The sequence below is a fragment of the Sorex araneus genome, chromosome 1 (assembly GCF_027595985.1).
Source record: "Sorex araneus isolate mSorAra2 chromosome 1, mSorAra2.pri, whole genome shotgun sequence".
NCBI classification, from domain to species: domain Eukaryota; kingdom Metazoa; phylum Chordata; class Mammalia; order Eulipotyphla; family Soricidae; genus Sorex; species Sorex araneus.
This window is the reverse complement of record NC_073302.1, coordinates 65,875,701-65,897,019: the sequence shown is the minus strand read 5'-3', so window position 1 is coordinate 65,897,019 and position 21,319 is coordinate 65,875,701. Positions and strand designations below refer to the sequence as shown.

General features: G+C 43.0%; 1 protein-coding gene across 1 annotated transcript in view; it reads right to left on the bottom strand.

Annotated features, from left to right (window-relative positions):
• GLDC (glycine decarboxylase) overlaps nt 1-21,319 on the bottom strand; it is an 86,340-nt gene that overhangs the window by 51,722 nt on the left and 13,299 nt on the right. The window contains exons 3-4 of the mRNA XM_055134388.1: nt 11,071-11,206; nt 1,523-1,687 (exon numbers count right to left, since the gene is read on the bottom strand). Coding sequence (XP_054990363.1) covers nt 1,523-1,687; nt 11,071-11,206 — 301 coding nt within the window. The remainder of the gene's footprint in view (nt 1-1,522; nt 1,688-11,070; nt 11,207-21,319) is intronic.

Here is a 21,319-nt window from a genome sequence, read left to right as displayed (position 1 = left end):
GAGTGGGCTGTATGCCTTTGAGACTGACCATTGGTAACAGGAGGAGAGGCCTGAACCCCCTGCTGTTTGGAGTAATTTTGAAATTATTTGAATTGTTTGAACATGTGGGCACCTAGGATATAGCCAAGACCTCCCACCTGCAAAGTGGGTGAGTCAATACTCTGAGCAATCTCAGTCCTCCTAAGAAATTAATAGTGGCCTAAATAACTCTTACTACTCAATTACTAATAATCCATGTTGTTAATTCCACAGCTATCAATCCAACCTATTGCTGCTAAACCTTTGAGGTCTCCAAATCTGTCCAGTGATTTTGTACCTAACCATCCCAAAGACAATAGGAGCAAAGAGAGAGGCTTACTCTAATAATCAAAAAAATCACAAATAGCACACCATGAATATAGGGCAGATTTCCCAACATGTGAATTCTACCAGGAAGTAAAAGCACAAGGCAAGGAAGCAAAGAGGACCAGGAACCAGGAGACTGCAGAGCAACTGTTAGCTATGCCCTGCAACTCTACTTCTAGAAATGCATACTTAGGTAATAGAACTTTGAACAAATATTTAACAAAAACACCCAAAATTATTGTGAACAGAGGGAGCAAGGAAGGAAAAGGAGGGAGATAGGGGTCGGGGGGAAAGATGTGAATGTGGTTACATTCTCAAAGTCTAATAATAGAGATAAATAAATTATGGTACCTCGACGCAAATTAAGTACTACACAGAGCCAATGAAAGTCATTTTTTTTTTTTTTTTGCTTTTTAGGTCACACCCAGTGATGCTCAGGGGTTACTCCTGGCTTTGCACTCAGGAATTACTCCTGGCGGTGCTTGGGGGACCATATGGGATGCCGGGGATTGAACCCGGGCCGGCTGCGTACAAGGCCCTACCCGCTGTGCTATTGCTCCGGCCCCAAAAGTCATTTTCTATAGAAAGCTGGATCCGAAATGGGGAAATGTTTATAATATATTAAGAAATAGAAAAATAGGACAGAGAGTATGGGGATCAAGGCACTTGCTTTGCATGTGGCCAACCCCGATCTGAATCCCCAGCACCATATACGGTTCGTTTCAATACATTCTGGCTTTATATAGTCTACTATTTCAGTGGCCGCAGTGACAGCTCAGAGAGCTGGAGCATGTGCTCTTCATTAGGAGCCCAAGCTGGAGCCTCAGTAAGGCCAGAAATAAGGGCACCACAACAGGCATGGCTGTGAGCACCACTGGAGTGGTCAAAACGAAAAGGAAGTCACTATTATTCAGTGTTCCAGTTATCGCAGCAAAGAAGCATAATGACATTGATATAAAGCATCTTGCATAGATGCTTCCTATCCAGGAAGCATCTATGCAAGTGTGTGTGTGTGTGTGTGAGAGAGAGAGAGAGAGAGAGAGAGAGAGAGAGAGAGAGAGAGAGAGAGAGAGAGAGAGAGAGAGAGAGAGAGAGAGATACATTGGCCACATCCAGGACAATGATTGCTGCCTGCACAGCAGGGAAGAGCTTCTCTGTGCCGGACTGGACCACTCACCTGTGGCACAGCTGCATGGCCTCCGCAGCTGCCGTGGCCTCATCCAGCAGGGAGGCATTGGCCATGTCCATGCCAGTGATGTCACACACCATGGTCTGGTAGTTGAGCAAACTCTCCAGGCGGCCCTGAGACACCTCCGGCTGGTATGGAGTATACTGGGTGATCCTGCAGGGAACACAAAGGCCAAACTGGGACTCCAGGACTCAGCCCAAGAAATGCCTTCATTTCAGAAGTTGGTGCCTTGCTTGGGAATTACACAACATAGGACAGACAAACTTCCCTATTGGATTTGCAAGAAAATTAGGAATTAATTCATCATAACAACATCCTAACATGTTTAGGAAGGAACATTAGTTACTTAAATTTAATTTTTTTTTCACTCTTACATTTAGTGTGGGGGACTTTTTTTGGGACATACCCAGCTATGCTCAGGGCTTACTCTGTGTTTACTCCTGGTGGTGCTCAGGGAACCACATAGGGTGCCAGGGATCAAACCAATGATCTATCAAAGGTTTGTATTTATTATATCTACTTGATTCAAGGGTTGCTTATTTTTCAAGTGTTAGACCATGGGTTTGATTCTCAGCACCATAACAAAATAAAACAAATAAATCTCTTTCTTTGGTTTTGTTTTGAGGTCACACCCTGCAGTGCTTCGGAGGGACAGGTCAGTGCTCAGGATAGAACCAAGACTCCTACATGCAAAGTGCGTGAGCCAACCCTCTGAGCAATCTCCCAGCCCTCCTGAGAATTATTCTACCCAATTCTACCAATTCTACCGTATTCTACCAATAATACGTAATTATTCTACCCAATTATTAATAATCTGTGTTGCTAATTCCACAGCTATCAAAATTCAAGACACAAATGATTAACAGGCAGCATAGAGAAGAAGGCTTAAGCTCCACCCCCTCGCTCCTGCCATTAGCCCAACTGTTGTCTTGGAGCATATAAATTCACCCACTTGGTTCCTTCATTATTGTCTTCATTCCTTTACTCACTCACTCACTCACTCACTCATCCTTCAAATATTCCCAGTGCACCTTTCTAAGTGTTCAGAGGCTTGATGGGTTCGGGTAACATAGAAACAAGATGATCACAATCCCTGATCTCAAGGAGAATGATCTGAATTAAGGCGAGAAAACATTAATAAATATACAAACTTATTAGGCACAAATGTGTTAAGGGAAACAAAGCAACATGACTGAGCAATGACTGAGAACACAATTCACATCCTTGCACCAGCCTTTCTATCACTATGATCCCCAAGTGGGTCTCATTTCCTGTATGATTGATATTGTTTCTTACCTTCATTGATTTCTACACCTAAGAATACCAGGAAACAGTGGTAAGAATTATGACTTGGTATTTTTTTGGGGGGGCCACACCCAGCATTGCTCAGGGGTTACTCCAGGCTCTTTACTCAGGAATTATTCCTGGCGGTGCTTGGGGGACCATATAAGATACCGGGGATTGAACCTAGGTCAGCCGCATGCAAAGCAAACATCCTACCCTCTGTGCTATCACTCTGGCCACGACTTGGTATTTTTTAAAGCTCTTTCCTTTCTCTCCTATTCTGGTAATTGTCTTCAGAATATTTCTTTCCATCTTCCTTCCCTTCCCCTTTTTGGGGAAGGCTTTGAAATAAATGTCCTCATATCTTTCAGACAGGAGTGTGGTGTTTGCCTTACCAAACAGTGCAAGGCTTTGAAATAATAATTTTCCTGAAGGTTTTATTAACATAGTAACATGTGTAAGTGTGTGTGTGTCTGTATATCAGAGTAAATTTTTGCCCCACTTAACACCTTGAATAGCCTGACTTAACTGTAAATCAGTCTGCCAAATTCTAAATGGGTGGTGAACTGGAATGAATAAATGAATGAACACAACACATGATATAGACAAAGTTGAAGGGAATTTGAGCAGAAACGGGGTCACACAAAAGGCACAACAAGGGGCAATTGTGATAGCAGATCAGATAAGCTCTTCACACAAAGCAATGACTGCCACCATGAAGATATATGCTCAGATTGCCCGTCTAATAAAATACTACTCAGAACCATTGTTTGAGATACACATATGTATGTGTATACGAGATACAAAAATATGTATATGCTAGGGGCTGGAGTGATAGCACAGCGGGTAGGGCGTTTGCCTTGCACGCGGCCGACCCGGGTTCGAATCCCAGCATCCCATATGGTCCCCTGAGCACCGCCAGGGGTAATTCCTGAGTGCATGAGCCAGGAATGACCCCTGTGCATTGCCGGGTGTGACCCAAAAAGAAAAAAAAATGTATATGCTAGCAAGTCCATCTAGTAATGTGTGTAGACACATATATATTATACAACAGGAAGAAAGCAACACTCCAAAGCATTTATCAGAACAGTGAACATATTAAAAATTAACTATGAATTAAGTGTCCACTAAAAGAAGTAGTAAATTTTTCTCTCTCCCCACCAATACTACCACCCTTTTTGAAAGCTTTGAAATAAATTCCCTTGTATACTTGAGGCAGGATAACTCTGCATTTATTGTAAATGTGCAAAGGACTATTTCCTGACATGAAGGTACTCCAATACATTAATATAAAAAGCAAATATACTGGGCAGGAGCTGTACAATTGTACAGTTGGCAGAGTGCTTGTCTTGCACACAACCAGCCAGGGTTTTTGATCCCCTGCATCCCATATGGTCTCCGAAGCACCACAAGGACTAATTCCTGAGTACGGAGTCAGGAGTAACCCCTGAGCATTGACAGTTATGGCCCCAATACAAGAGAACAAAACAATATACCTTGATTCCATTTTTGTATTAAAAAATGTTTTGGTGGGTGGCGCCGGCCCTAATCGCCGCCGAGATGTGATCCTGGGAGCCACAAATGTCTCCAGACTGAGAACTAAGCTGCATCTCTGTCTCTGTCTCTGTCTCTCCTTGCGGGGTGGGGGGGAGAGGGGGGAGGGCGTGGCGACCACCATATTATGAGGACCATAGATAAGAGTTACAAGCTTGCAATGATCCAATATCTGGAAGAAATTTCCCTGGACTTAATTGCTAAAATACAAAAATCCAAAACCGTGCGGCCGAGATCTCTTCACAACAGGTCTGACTCTAGTGGGGAACTCATAACAATAATAGAGAGGTTTTTGTTGAAATATTGAATGTAACCAAAGTAAAGAGAAAGTAAAGTGAAATTTATCAGTTACAGGGCGGGGGGAGCCCGGGATGGGGGGGTATACTGGTTTTTTTTCTTTTTGGTGGTGGAATATAGGCACTGGTGAAGGGATGGTTGTTTCAGCATTGTATAACTGAGACTTAAGCCTGAAAGCATTGTAATTTTCCACATGGAGATTCAATAAAATTAAATTAAAAAAATGTTTTAAGGGGCTGGAGAAATAGCAGAGCAGGTAGGGTGTTTGCCTTGCACGAGGCCGACCCGGGTTCTAGTCCCAGCATTGCATATGGTCCCCTGAGCACTGCCAGGGGGTAATTCCTTAGTGCAGAGCCAGGAGTAACCCCTGAGCTTCACCGGGTAAGACCCAAAGAGCAAAAAATTAAAAAAAAATGTTTTAAGTAAACTGTAATATGAACAGGTTTTCATTGGGTAATAAAATTAACAGTTCTTTTTATTAATTAATTTTTTAAAACTGTATGTTCTAAATGCTAATGATAGTATAACTGAAACACAAGCACAAATAGTTGTAAGTCTGTAACTGTACCTCACGGCGATTCACTAATAAAAAATTTAAAAATAAATAAATAAATAAATAAATGCTAATGATATGAGCCACCATCTATGTGTTGGAAGCACAGTATTTTTTTCTGCTTGTATTATGCAAGTTTATTGCAGAAAGTTGGAAAACTATGATTACTCTTGGGAAATAGAATTGTTCATTAGAAAACTCCAGGATAACAACAGTTAACATTTAAGTGCATTTCTTTCCAAAAATGTACTTTTCTTGGTTTGTTTTTGAGCCACACCCAGCTGTGCTGAGGGCTTACTTCAGGCTCTGCACTCAAGAATTACTCCTGGAGGTGCTTGGGGGAGCATATGGGATGCTGGGATGGAATCCGGGTCAGCAAGCTCCCTACCAGCTGCTATCTCTCTAGCCTCCAAAAGTACTTTTTTCTTTTGATCTTGTGTGATAAGCAAAGTTAAATGTGCTCACCCATTTTTCTGCTGCTCCCTTTGTTCATATTGTGCTGATATTGTTACTTTATTATATTTTTCCTCCAACTCTGAAGTTAGCATATGTAGATAAAAATATATGCAAAGGACAAAATTGCATATATTGAAAGAGTACAATACAATGATGACACATATTTTGAAGTGATTATCACAATCAGGTTCTTTGTTTTTAGTCTCTTTTTTACAGCACAATCAGATTTTTTTGTTTTTGTTTTTTTGTTTTGTGGCCATACTCCGTGGTGCTTAGGGTTCTGACTCAGTGTTTAGTGGTCACTCAGTGCTCAGGGGACCATAGTGCAACAGATTGAACTCAGGGTGGCTGCATGCAAGCAAGTACCCTATCTGCTGTGCTCTCTCCAGCTCAGTGTTTTAATATTTTTAAAGTGTCCATATATCCATAAAAACATTCTTCTAGTTCCAATTGGATGCTTTATAAATTCATAAATTTAGGATATTAACATTTATTCCAAAATGATCAAAATTTTCTATGATTTTCGCTGCATCCTGCATTTTGGAATTGAGAGACGAAGGTAGTGGGCCAAACATTTATGAGATTCTCTCATTTTAACACTGCTGCCAAAGCTAGACAAACAAAAATCACTTCTAAGAAAATGTTAATTTATTTTATACAAGTCACTGATGTTAGCCTTGGAAATTCTGGGGAACTGGACCCCATAAAATAAATGTTCAGCTGGATGTTAAGTTTTTGTCTAGCCTAAAAGTTTGCATTCTTTCGAGGTTATGTAGCTCATTTGTTTTCAGCTCACATCACCGGAACTTGTTCATTCCCTCTCTATGGCAACCATTCAGAAGGGTGATAATGGAGAGTGCACAGCCTCCGTATCAGCGCGGGCGAATGCAGTACCACTGTCTGGTACAAAGCAGCTTTCGGAGAATGAAACCGAACAGTATTTTAAATGCTCTCACAAACTAGACCGAAAAGCAAAGAACACTGTTTCTCTCAAAATGAAAGTAAAGCAACATATTAACTCACTGCCAGGAAGCAATATGATGAATATTCTGTAAGGCCCAGAAGACCAAAGGCCCTGGGCCAGTGCTCAGCTCGAATGCGTGGACTTTTGAGGCTTATTTTCAAAGAGGGTCATGAAACAGGACATTTACTTTTGAAATCAGACTTGAAGTTTACCACTGAAACTTCTATCAATAAGAATCACACAGGGAAAAAAGCCCTCAGCAATGTAAATTAATCTCTCTCTCTGTCTCTGCCTCTCTTTCTCTCTCTCTCTGTCTCTTGCACACACACAGCAGAAAAATGAGTTCATTCATGGTTACATTGCCTCTTTTATTTATAAAGAAATGGGAGGTGGAAGCCAGTCGTTTAGCAGTGATCACAAAATGGTATATATGTGTAGTTGCTGAAATGTAACACTGCACACCTTAAAATTATAGTTTTATATACCAATGTTATTTAAACAATTTTCTTCTGGTGCCAGGGATCAAACACAAGGATTCACACTTGCAAGGCAAGAGCTCAGCCACTGAGCAACATCCCTAACCCAATACAAACTTTACAATAAAGTTTTAAAAACTATTATTAAATAGAATTATCTTTCAAATTTCTACCAAACTGTGCTAAAGTGAACAATAAATGTATTAGACATATTATAACTGAAATGGACAGGAACAGCAAGGAAGTGATTACACCAACTGATGTGCTCTTTAAGATGGATCATAAATCACAGCATCCAGGTCAATGCATTCCCACCAACCGGAATCATATTTGCAGGGAAGGATGAAGCAGACAAAGATGCAAAGTTGCAGTTTTCCCCCAATCTAGCCTATGTCACAACCAAATGCTTTGGTCCTCAAAACTACAGGTCTGAAGGCGGCAGATGGCCAAAAACACATTCTCTCACTCACACACAGAACAACTAGCTATGCTTGTGGGTGGTGTGTGGGTCTGTTCACGGATCATAAATAGGCGCCATAGCATAAGTGCTCCTAGAACTAAGAACACTGTGTTCTTAGCAAAGTTTTTAAAACTTTAGGCTGGAGTGATATGACAGTGGGGGGTGCGGTTTGCCTTGTATGCAGCAGGCCGGGGTTAAATCTCCGGCATTCCATATGGTCCCCTGAGCACCACCAGGAGAAATTCCTGAGTGCAGAACCAGGAGTGACCCCTGGGTATGGCCCCAAAAAACAAACAAAAAAAAACTGCAAATTTTATGTATTTTTTTTTCCTCCCTTTGACTTTTGGGCAACACCTGGCTGTGCTCAGGGCTTACTCCTGGCTCAGAGATCAGTCCTGGTGGTGCTCAGGGCACCATCTGTGGTGCCAGTAATTGAACTGTGGTCAACTTAAGTGCAAGGCAAGCACCTTAATCATCTACTATCTTGCTGGCTCCTAAATTTTAAAGCTTTATTTCTGTGGAACATGAACTTAAGTGTTCCAAAATATCACATGGAGGCTATTTTTTTCATTTTCCATATGAAAGTCCACCTTCCCTTTACTAACGTGGATTTGTTCCCTGTAGAGTGGCTTAAGAGACAACCTCTGCATCTTGCTATCATTACCCCCTAACTGAAAAGTCAATTATTGACTTCGTCCTCATATAATAATCGTTCTCCTTGAAATTAAAATGACCTCCTACATCAAAAACTAAAATAAAAAAAAAAATAACTGGGAATTATCACAGCCTCTCCACATTTGCCTTGTTTCTCTGCTAGAAATGATAAGTGCACACAGAGTTTTGAGACTAAGCCATCAGTTGAGATATTACCATTCAAACTCACGAGTGAGTGACATTAATTCAAAAACAAGTCCCCAGGGTCCCATCTTCCCTCCTCTTCAGTTACCTTGTCCTTTTCAGCGAGCAGAAGAAACAAAGGTCCTGACCTGTTTTCAAACACCTTTGGAGAGAGGGCCTCGGTCTGTCAATAAATAGCCAGGGTGTTTCCTTGTTTTGTACTGAAATGTGAACTTCCCTTTCACTGCAGATACAGCTAGCAGCAATGGAAAACATCAGAAGAGCAAAAAAGTAGGTCCAAGAATATCTACTCAGGGGGCTGGAGTGATAGCACAACAGATAGGGCATTTGCCTTGCACGCAGCTGACCCGGGTTCAATTCCCAGCATCCCGTATGGTCCCTCAGCCCCACCAGGAGTAATTCCTGAGTGTAGAGTCAGGAGTAACCCCTGTGCATCACTGGGTGTGACCCCAAAAAAAAAAAAAAAAAGAATATCTACTCAAGTTTAGGAGAAACTGTTTCCATGTGATGCAACCAGGGCAGCCAGAGTGAACAGGGAAAGGGATACAGGAATTCATCCATGCATGAGCTTGCGCACAAACTGCCTGACTGGGGAGGTGAGGACGCAAGGAACTGAGTACAAGGCACTCAAGCTCTGTTCACAGAAAAATGTTCTCTTTCTCTACAAAATGCTAAGTAATAAAACTGATAAAGTTGATGCTAATAGTTAACCTGATATTAATCTGACCCTAACATTGGCTTCTTTTTCAGTCATGTGTGAACTCAGAATAAGAGGGAGACCCTCATCCACTGCTGATTCAGAAGGTCAACTGGTCCAGTCTATTTGAAAAACAATCTGGGCCTTTTGGAAAACTAAGAATTGAGCTTCCCTTTGACCCAGCAATCCCACTTCTTGACTTCTACCCCAAGGTCCCAAAAACAGTACTCGGAAAAGACATTCGCACTTCTAAGTTCACTGCAGCATTACTCACAATAGCCAGCATCCAGAAACAAACCACATGTCCAGGAATAGATAATTATATAAAGAAACTGTGGTATATATTCACAGTAGAATATTACTCAGCTATAAGAAAAGATCAAATCTTGCAACGTGCTGCTACATGGATAGGTCTGGAGAGTGTCAGGCTGAGTTAAGTTAGTTCAAAGAAGAGGGACAGTCACAGACTATCTCTTTCAGGGGCCAGTGAGATAGTTGAATGGGTAAGGCGCTTGCCTTGTAGTCAGCTGACCCAGGTTCAATCCCTGGCATCTTATATGGTCCTCTGAGCCCACCAGGAGTGATTCCTGAATGCAGAGCTAGGAGTAAGCCCTGAGCATTACCAGGTGTGGCCTAAAACAAACCAGAATGATCTCTCTCAGATGTGGAATATAAAGAACAAAGTAGAGGGAGAACAAATGCCTAGGGGCTGGAGTGACAGCACAGCAGGTAGGGCATTTGCCTTGCACACAGGCAACCTGGGTTTGATTCCCAGCAACCCATATGGTTCCCTGAGCACCGCCAGGAGTAATTCCTGAGTGCAGAGCCAGGAGTAACCTGTGTGCATTGCTGGGTGTGACCCAAAAAGAAAAAAAAAGAAAGAAAAGAAAAAAAAAAGAACAAATGCCCAAAGGCAACTGAAACTGAGACAGGTCTGGAGTAGAAAGCTTAAAGGCAGGTAAATAGGATGGAAGGTGGGGCAGAGGCTAGGGACTCTGAGACAATTGTGAAAGGAAGTGGACTCTCCGGTGGCGGGTGTGGTGCTGGAATGTTGTAACCCTATCATTAACAGTATTATAAACTGCAGTGTCTAAAATAAGATAAAATAAAAGAGGGGAGATAAAGTTAAAAGGGGGGAGGGGGGCTGGAGCCGATAGCACAGTGTGTAGGGTGTTTGCCTTGCAGTGACCCCACAAAACAGCGCGGGGAGGGGGCTCCTATAACACTGATAGAAGACAGTGCAGTAAAATTGTCACCCCTGTCTCCAAAGTATAAACCAGAATCTGAAGCATGCAGTTTTGATATCTTGCTCAAATCTGTTTTTAATGACAAAACAGTCATTAAAACTGGACTACAGAGATAGTACAGAGGGTAGGTGCTTGCCTTGCAAGCAGCTGACCCAGGTTTGATCCTCCTCAGCATGCCATATAGTTTCCTGAGCACCACCAGGAATAACTGAGATGAGTAAACCCTGAGCATCACCAGGTGTGACCCAAAACTAAATTTAAAAAAAAAAAAGAGTCCAGACATTAAGTCATAGAGAAAAAATGAAGAACTGCATTCACAATTTAGAACTTTAGAATTATTTTATGCAAACAAACATGGGAAAAAGCAGGCCCACAGAGTTGACTTGAAGAACTAGAAACATTGCACAGGCTCTTTAGCACCACATGGAATAGTCCCGGGGGTCCCCAGCACCACAAAGGGGCCCCGAAACAAAAAAGTGAGGAGTTCTTAGGCCCCCTAGAATTGAGTAAGGAAAGTTCCCAAGCTGGACAACTTCAGAGGTGGGTTCCAAGAGGTGAGAGACAGCACCAGAGCGGAGGTGTCAGCAGTTGAGATCTGAGGCTCCAAGCAAAGGGAAGGAGGATAAGATGATCTGGGGAGAATCCCGCAGATCATCACAGGGCTCCTAGTTTGATCCAGTGATACATTACCATCCTGAGTTTTCCAGCAAGTTCCGCAAAATTGTCTGTGGCACTGAGCAGTTGTAATAGCCCATACCAATATATGATCTCCAGATCTGGTTTTTGCTGGAAATGGCATGTAGGGTTGCAAGGATTTCATTTTCACCTGGTTGTAGAAAAGGGAGAGATGAGTGTTACAGAGAGAAAATGTCTCAAAAAAGTGATCAAGTATAGCTTTAAACCTTATGTTCGGTGTTTATAAAATAACTTAATGGAAAATATAAAGATCAATTTCCCATCCAATACTGAACACTGTACGTAGATACACAAAATACCAGGGTCAGAGAAATAGTCCAGGAGGTAAGGCACTTGCCTAACATGTGGCTGACCCCAGTTCTATTTCCAACATGGCCTAAGGTCCCCCAAGTACCACCAGGGGTCACTGTTGAGGAAACCCAGGAAAAGCCTTTAAGCACTGCCAGGTATGGTCCAAAGCACCCACCCCACGAACCCCCACCCTCAAAGAAAAACAAATCCTGGAAACAACACTTAATTACTCCTCAAACTTGTTTCCACCTATTTGTTTTCCTGTTGTTTGTTTTGAGGCCACACCTAGCAGTGCTCAGGACTGACTCCTAATCCTATTTACTTCTGTTCAGAGTTCACTCCTGGCTGTGCTTTGGAGAACCATACATGGTCATTTCCTTGCATGCCTTACCTTCTGTACTGTCCTTCCAGCCACTCCGTATCTGTTCTTTAATCCTATTCTTTTGGTATTGTTTGTCAGAACTGTCTATTCTATTTTTTAATTTTTTAATTTTTTTCCTTTTTGGGTCACATCTGGCGATCACAGGGTTTACTCCTGGCTTATGCACTCAGGAATTACTCCTAGCGGTGCTCAGGGGACCATATGGGATGCTGAGAAACGAACCCGGGTTGGCTGCGTGCAAGGCAAATGCCCTACGCGCTGTGCTATCAGTCCAGCACCAAAATTGTCTAATTTTAACCCCTGCTTTAGTCTAGGTCTTCTTCTGTACCCTTTATCTTTCTGTTATGTGAAAACCAATTGAGCATGCTGCATCTTCTCAGCAAAATATAGTCTTCCCTTTTAATTGCCTTATAGCAACTTGGTATAATTCTTTTTTTTTTTTTTTACTTTTTTATTGAATCACGGTAGATAGACCCTCCTTACAAAGTTGTTCATGTTTTTTTTTCTTTTGGGTCACACCCAGCCATGCACAGGGGTTACTCCTGGCTCTGCACTCAGGAATTACTCCTGGCAGTGCTCAGGGAACCAAATGGGATGCTGGGATTTGAACCTGGGTCAGCCACATGCAAGGCAAACACCCTACCCGCTGTGCTATCTCATACAGTATTCCAACACCCATCCCTCCACCAGTGTACATTTCCCAGCACCAGGGTTCCCAGGTTCCCTCCCATGACCCTCCCGGCCCCACCCCTCTATGGCAGGCACTTTTCTTCTGCTTCTGCCTCTCTGTCTCTGCCTGTCTGTCTGTCTGTGTCCGTTTCTCTCTGTCCCTCTCTCTCGTTTGGGCATTGTGATTTGCAATATTGATACTGAAAGATTATCAAGAATATCCCTTCACCTACTTTTAACCCCCAGATCTTGTCCAGCATGATCATTCCCAGCTATTATTGTCATACTGGTCTCTTCTCTATCTTACCTACCCGCTGTCTCCCACATACTTGTAGTTGATTCCAACCACTGACCAGTCATCCTAGCCCCTATTTTCCCCAGCCATGGATATTGGTATTCTACTATATATTTTTTATTTGGTATAATATTTTTTTTCTTTTTGGTCACACCCAGCGATGCACAGGGGTTACTCCTGGCTCATAGCACTCAGGAATTACTCCTGGCAGTGCTGGGGGACCATATGGGATGCTGGGAATCGAACCCAGGTTGGCCGCTTGCAAGGCAAACGCCCTCCTCGCTGTGCTATTGCTCCAGCTCCCTTGGTATGATTTTTAAATAAAAACATGATCTATATTTTTCTGTAAACTGCTCAACTACCTTGAGGACTTTTTTCCACTCTGGCACTGAAATATCTCATAAAATGTAAAAAAATCTTTCTCATAAAATGTAAAAAAAAGACCAAGCTATACTTTATAAATAATCAATTTTGTATGTGAGAGCTACACCTAGCAGTGCTCAACATGTGGAAGTCATTCATGGCAGCAACAGGGGACCATGCTGCAGTGGGCACCAAACCATAGACCCAAGGTCTCTGGCATGCAATGCACATGCTCCAAGTCTGTGAGCCATCTCTGTGGTGCCAGATAGTTAGCATTTAGATAAGTAAGAAAGAATGAATTACAGAAGTGCTTGTACTACCAGATCAATAATACAGGGGGGTAGGGGCTTACATTGCACATGGCTGACTTAGGTTTGATCCCAAGCACTGTATATGGTCTGCCAAGTCTGCCAGGATTCCTAAGCACAGAGCCAGGAGTAATTCCTGAACACTACCAGATGTGGTCAAAAAAGAAGAGGAGAGGAGAGGAGAGGAGAGAGAGGAGGGGAGGGGAGGGGAGGGGAGGGGAGGGGAGGGGAGGGGAGGGGAGGGGAGGGGAGGGGAGGGGAGAGGAGAGGAGAAGGAAACAAAACTTGGATACAAATGAGACATCAAATAATTTTGATGTTTTTCCTATAATAACAAAAATAACAGCACTGACATTTCTCAATGCTTAATATTTTTCAGGAATTGTATTAAGTGCTTTCCATGCATTTTAGAAAACAGAGACGGGGCTGGAGAGATAGCACAGCAGGTAGGGCGTTTGCCTTGCACGCGGCTGACCCGGGTTCAAATCCCAGCATCCCATATGGTCCCCTGAGCACCGCCAGGGGTAATTCCTGAGTGCAGAGGCAGGAGTGACCCCTGTGCATTGCCAGGTGTGACCCAAAAAGCAAAAAAAAAAAACAGAGACTTCCAGAGGATCACTGCTCATAACTTTAAGCCAGTCCATTCACTCCAGTTTCCATTTTCCTCACTGAGCCTGGTGTATATCTGCTACATATACAGCATGTGCACCAAAAGATACCTTCAAGATATGAATAATGTCATAGGGTTCTTTCTCTGCCCCTCTGCATGTAAAGAGATCATGCTTTTAAAACTCCAACTGCACTTTGGCATGCTCCCCCTTGAACACGTATCACAGTTGCTTATATCTATGTATATTTGCTTATTTGCATTTTCCACTCTGGAGAAGTTCATGTTTTCTCTTGAAAAGGTTCCTTTCAAGGGGCTGGAGTGATAGCACAACGGGTAGGGCGTTTGCCTTGCACGTGGCCGACCCGGGTTCAAATCCCAGCATCCCATATGGTCCCCTGAGCACCGCCAGGGATAATTCCTGAGTGCAGAGGCAGGAGTGACCCCTGTGCATTGCCAGGTGTGACCTAAAAAGGAAAAAAAAAAGAAGAAGAAAAGGTTCCTTTCTTTCTCTCTCTCCCCTTATGTCTTTCTAAGTTTCACTCAATAAAAACTCATGCTTCACTTAATAAATAAAATATTAACTGCATTTTAAATACATTAAACTGCATTAACTACCTCTACAAAAAAATTGTAGTCTTTCTAAGATCTTCTTAGGGACTCAGTCATTAAAATCTTGGAACTGATTGTCTCCTGCTAGAGAAAAATCTAGGAACAACCATCTGTGAAATGTCAAATTGGTTAGGAAGATAGTTTAATCCTCAGTCCTTTGTGAATGTTATTCTCATTAATTCTTATCCTTGATGAACATACCCCTTCCACCTGATCATCCCACTCCAAGACTCCCACAGAAAATAAATTCACAAGAGACCTATTACTTTTAATTAGATGTAATTAAAGAAAGAGAAGACATATTATGAGTGTCTGTTTTGTGCATGGCTGGGGGTGGCCACAACTGGCAGTGCTCAGGACTCACTCAAGCTCACTTTTGTTTTTTCCCAGGAGATTATGTAGTGCTATGGGTCAAATCCAGGCCTACTAGACAGAGGGGAAGGAACACATACAGGGGTCTTTTGGTGGGACCAGAGGTGCTGCTGTGAGGGTGTGAGATTTTTAAGTCCAGAGTGATGTTCTTTTCCCCTTGACCTCATAAGAGAAGCATTATGAAAATACACGTGTGAACTCAAATCTAGTATCTGTATAGAAGTATCAGATGCTCACCTTTAAAATTCTATCGCATTGTTGAGGAGGACAGACATAGAAGGACTACACTCACTTGTGGAATAGAAAATAACATAATATGAGACTAACACCCAAGGATAGTAGAGACAAGGGCCAGGAAGATAGCTCCCAGGGTTGGAAGCCTGCCTCATGAGTTGGAGGAGAAGGCAGCTTGGATAGAGAAGGGATCACTAAGTCAGTGATGGTCAAAGGGATGGCTCGGGATGGGAGAAGATATGTGCTGAAAGTAGATGAAGGACCAAACATGAGGGTCTCTCGGTATCTGTATTGCAAACCATAAGGCCCCAAAAATAGAGGGAAAGTAAGAAGAAAATTTTCTGCCATAGAGATGGGGAGGAAGGGAGGGGGGATACTAGGGACATTGGTGGTAGAAAATATACACTGGTGGAGAGATGGGTATTGAATCATTGTATGACTGAAACTCATGATGATTCAATAGAAAAAAGGAAAAAGAAAAGAAAGTTCTATCGAATTGTTAAACTAATTCTTAGTCTATTGAAAGCCTTTACTGCTGGAGAGATGATGCAAAGGCCTAGAGCACACGCCTTGTGTGCTGGGTACTAGTGCTCAGTCCAAAGTATCATAGGTTCACTTAGCACTACTGGAGCAATGCGCAAGCACCACGCTAGGGAAAAGCTTGCCAAGCACTTTTGAGTATCCCCCCAATAAATTACAACATATTTCATGGTTGGTCTAAAGGGAAAACCTAGGGGCTGAGAGCACCTCCTTGCAAAAGTATGATCATGAGTTCAATTCCCCAGTGTCCCGTGTGCACTAGCATGGTCTGGGCATATATGTAACATAAATATTTTTCAAATGGCCCTCGTTTTACAACCTAGTTTTGAAACAACCCATTTTATATTCAATTGAATACAAAGTCAGTTAATAAAACAAACTTTCCTTGCCATCCAGAGTAGGGTAAGTACCTAGCCAAGTTTCTGAAGGTGAGAATGAGAGTGGGTGGCCTTTCCCACTCACTCATCCATTGCTCATCATGATCAGACTTCCCAGCGTGAAGCTAAAACAGGACAGTCTGTAACAGAATTAACCTGTTCTCTACGATAAGTTGAGGATCACGGGCTTTCCTTGACATATTTCAGAAACACTTGGAGGCCAAGTGTAACTCAGAGGTAAAGCACATGCCTGGCATATGTGAGGCCCTGGGTTTGATTCCCAGCACACCACACACACCCCAAACTCACAACAGCTTAGTGAGTGTCCAAATTATTTGAAATTTATATGCATTGGTCACCACCTATCACATCAGCTAATGATTTGGGGAGCCATGCTTGAGTGACTGTGTTGAGTGATGGTGACAGCCAGTGGACAAGGAATAAAGGAGGGGGAAAAAGTCCAGAGATCTACCTGCACAACCTATCAGGAATGGGACCCAGCAAAGCTGAGCCACTAAGGGCAAGTTTCTGGTCATGACTGTCTAATAAATGTCCAAATCCTGATCACAAAATGCACATATTTAGAATCCTTTGGAAAATAAATATTTGGCAGACGTGAGGGGTGGGGAAAGGTGGAGGAAGCACACCAGGTGGTACTCAGGGCTTTCTCCATGCTCTGCACATGAGGATCACTCCTGGAGAAGCTCGGGGGACCATGCAGAGTGCGGGGGACCAAACCAGAGTCAGTTGCACAGAAGGCAAGCACTCACCCTGTTGTACTATCACTCTGGCTCCAACAAAGAAATCTTTTCAAAAGAAAAGCAAAAAAGGGTGTGAGATTTTTAAGTCCAGAGTGATATTCTTTTCTCCTTGACCTCATAAGAGAAGCATTATGAAAATACACGTGTGAACTCAAATCTTGGGCAGTATGAGGCCCAAGAAAGTTGAGCAGGCAGAAACACCATCTGTACTTCTATGTTCACTGCAGCACTATTCACAGTAGCCAGAATCTGGAAACAACCTGAGTGCCCCAGAACAGAAGACTGGATTAAAAAATATGTGGGGGGCTGGAGCAATAGCACAGCAAGTAGGGCGTTTGCCTTGCACGCAGCCGACCCGGGTTTGATTCCCAGCATCCCATATGGTCCCCTGAGCACTGCCAGGGGTGATTCCTGAGTGCAGAGCCAGGAGTAACCTCTGTGCATTGCCAGTGTGACCCAAAAAGCAAATATATATATATATATATATGGTACATCTACACAATGGAATACTATGCAGCTATTAGGAAAAATGAAATCATGTAATTTGCCTATAAATGGATGGATATGGAGAGTATCATGCTGAGTGAAGTGAGTCAGAAGGAGAGGGATAGATATAGAATGACTGCATTCATTTGTGGTATATATATATATTTATATATACATATATATGAAATAATAGCACTGTAGCACTGTCATCTCGTTATTCATCTATTTGCTCGAGCGGGCACCAGTAACATCTCCATTGTGAGACTTGTTGTTACTGTTTTTGGCATATTGAATACCCCACGGGTAACTTGCCAGGCTCTGCCACTCGGGCAGGATACTCTCGGTAGCTTGCCAGGCTCTCTGAGACGAACGGAGGAATCAAACACAGGTCGGCCATGTGCAAGGCAAACGCCCTACCCGCTGTGCTATCGCTCCAGTCCCTTTTAACAAGAGTGCTGGGAAAACTAAATGACTATATGTAGATTTAAAGCTAGATCCATCTTACACCTCACACAAAAGTCAATTCAAAATGGATCAAAGGGGCTGGAGTGATAGCACAGCAGGTTCGATTCCCAGCATCCCATATGGTCTCCTGAGCACCGCCAGGAGTAACCTCTGTGCATCGCCAGGTGTGACCCAAAAAAGAAAAAAAAAGGATCAAAGACTATGTGATTCAACCAGAAACTATAAAGTACACTGATGAGATTAGTATCATAGGCCAAGGAAATATAAGGAATATAAAGTACACTGATGAGATTAATATCATAGGCCTGACCACGGGCCAGGAGAACTGGCCAATGATTGGAATCTACCACAAGTATGTGGTGGGTAGAAGGTAGGTAAGACAGAGAAGGGATCAGTATGACAATAAGAGTTGAAAATAATCACGCTAGATAAGTATTGAAAGCAGGTATATGATAATCTTTTAGTATCTGTATTGCAAATCACAATGCCCAAAAAGTGAGGGGTGGGAGAAGAGAAAAAAAATGCCTGCCATTGAGGCAAGGCAGCTGGGGGAGAGCTGGGCGGGAGGGAAACTGGGAGCATTTGTGCTGGGAATTGTGCACTGGTGGAAGGATAGGTGCTGGAAAACTGTACGACTGACTGAAACCCAACCATGAGCAGCTTTGTAATGCGCTATGTCATGATGATTCAATTTAAAAAAAATTTTTTTAAAGAAAATTAAGATAGAAAGCTGTGTAGACAAAAGGGAGATTGGAAATAGACCAGACTCCACTCAAAGCAAACCCCACAAGCAAGGCACACGCCTCACACTTTTTCTTCTACTCTCTGTGTGAGGCCCTGGATTCAATCCCTAACACTGTAAAAAAGAACCACTTTTTTTCCAATTTAACAAAGAGAGCCTTTTTCTGTGAACAGGTCTGATCTGATAACTATCATCTTGAACATGAACTAATGAAAGTACCAAGGGGGCAATGACACAGAAGGAGAAAGGGACCAACCATTCAAAAACCCTTGGAGACGAGCTGTCACTCTCCAGATTCTGGCCTTCAATCTGGCAGGGCTACCAGACCCCAGGCATTATTTGGCATTCTCAGCCAGGACAGCATTCACGCAATCCTTCAGAAATCTAAGCAGCAAGTTCTTTTCTTGTGGAATAAATGCCGGCTGCTGACCTTGTTTATTCGCCTGCCTGAGAGCATTGCATAACGCCCTGGTCCGAATGAACAAGAACAGAGTTCAGTGGCCTGGGCACCACTTCTTAAGAATCCACAGGTGCGTTTCACTCTGTTTCTGCTTCACAGAATTCATAATGATGCTTCCTCCTTTGCTGTTCTCTGGAACCATCTTTCCATTTGCAACTTCCTTGTCACTTGTGGTGAAAATATCAAGAACTTTGTACCAATGCCAACCACGAAAGCACAGACTGCTTTCTAATGATTGCATTTTTGATTCAAAGATTACATTTTTTGCTGTTTAAAAACTGATGCCATGTGAGACACCAAGGTTTTCATTCCCCATTTTTATGAATTAGTAAAAATAGAGGGGCTGGAATGATAGCACAGCAAAGAGGGTACTAGCCTTGCAGGCAGCCAACCTGTGTTACCTATGGTATCCCATATGGTCCCTCAAGCCTGCCAGGAGTAAATCCTGAATGCAGAACTATATATCATTCATATTAAACACCGAACTGGAGAGATAGTGCAGTGGATAAGGTACTTACCTAAATGCAGTTGAGTTAGGTTCTCATATGTTTCTGGCACCCCATATGTTCCCCTGCACCCCACCAGGGGTGATCCATGAACATAGAACCAAAGGTAATCCCTGAACACCACCAGGTGTGGTCCCAAAAAGCAAACTCTCTATCTCTATCTCTCCCTCTCCCTCTCTCTCTCTCTCTCTTTTTCTCTCTCTCTCTCCCCCTCTCTCTCCCTTTCTCCCCCCTCTCCATATATATATGCATATATGATATACATACATGTATATATGCATGAATAAACTGCTAAATAGAGAGCTGGAGAGACAACAGCAGAGAGTTTGAGGTGCTTGCCTTACTTGCTTGCAGTCAACCCTAGTTCAATACCCAGCACCATCAAGAGTGATCCTTGACAACCCACACTTGTTTTGGGTGAGGCCCCAAAAATAAAATCATATACAGAGCCAGCCCTAGTCGGGCCCGTGCTCGGCTCCGGCCGGCCGGGTTTTCGGCCCGGGCGCCCATGCCCCTGCAGAGCAGGTGGATGTGGAACAAGCGGGAACCAGAGACAGCTTTAGGAATTGGGGTTCCAGCAAGTGCCTGCACCCATGTATGGAGACTGTGAATTAAACCTTTGCCCCACACCGGCTAACGGAGGAAATATGTAATTTCTGGCAGAATTTTCCCAGGACTTTATACAGAAATCCAATACCGCGCGGACGCTGCTGCGTCCGCGCGACTTAACATTTATAATTGTCATCAATGTGAAAGGGTTCCATTTGAACAGGTCAGACTTGGGTGGGAAACTCCAAATAATAACAGTAAGTTTTTGTTGAAATATTGAAGGTTCTTAATGTAACAGCCACCTCTGGACTATGAGCTAAGCAAAAGCCCCACGCTGGCCAACGTGGCGTGGAGTACACCATACTATGAGGCGCAGGAAGGGGGATGAGGGGGAAAAATTAAAAAAAAAAAAATGGAAAAGGAAAAAGAGAAAAAAAAGAGAGAGAGAGAGTTATGTCAACTATAGTGAGTTTTGTGTTGAATTATGGAATGTAATCAAGGTAAAGAAAAAATGAAGTGAAATTCATTAGTTATACAGTAGGGGGTAGGGGGTGGGGGCGGGGGGTAAACTGGGGTTTCTGGTGGTGGAATTTGGGCACTGGTGAAGGGATGGGTGTTTGAATATTGTATAACTGACATATAAACCTGAGAACTTTGTAACTTTCCACATGGTGATTTAATAAAAATTAAAAAAAAATAAAATAAAATAAAATAAAATCATAAAGGAAAAAAAATAAAACTAGTAAGTGGAGCAGCCAGGAGATAGTGCAGAGATTTGGACACATGTCTACCATGCTTCAAACTAGGTCCAATTCCAGGCACCACATGGTCTTCCCAAGCATCACTGGGTGCAGCCCTGAAGGCCCCAGCATTAAATTATTTGGTCCTCATGCTGAACCAAAGGCCCATCCTAATGTGTAGCCTTTCCCTAACACCATCTAACTAATCATGGCATTCATCTCCCTCTCCTGTAGCCTGGTTTACCCCCACCTGTCCAGCCCCTAACATGCATTCCCTCTTACTTGTCAAGTATCCTGACCCAACAAAGGAGAGGTTGATCCCTAGCACAACAAATGGTGCCTTGAGCACCCCCAGAAGTCATCTCTGAGCTCAGACCCAGAGTATAGTGCCAGCCTTGAATGCATGAATGAGGCCCTGGGTTTAACCTCTGATACTGCAAGAAAAAAAAAGGGGGGGGTTGTGGGGAGAGTGGAGGCACCATAG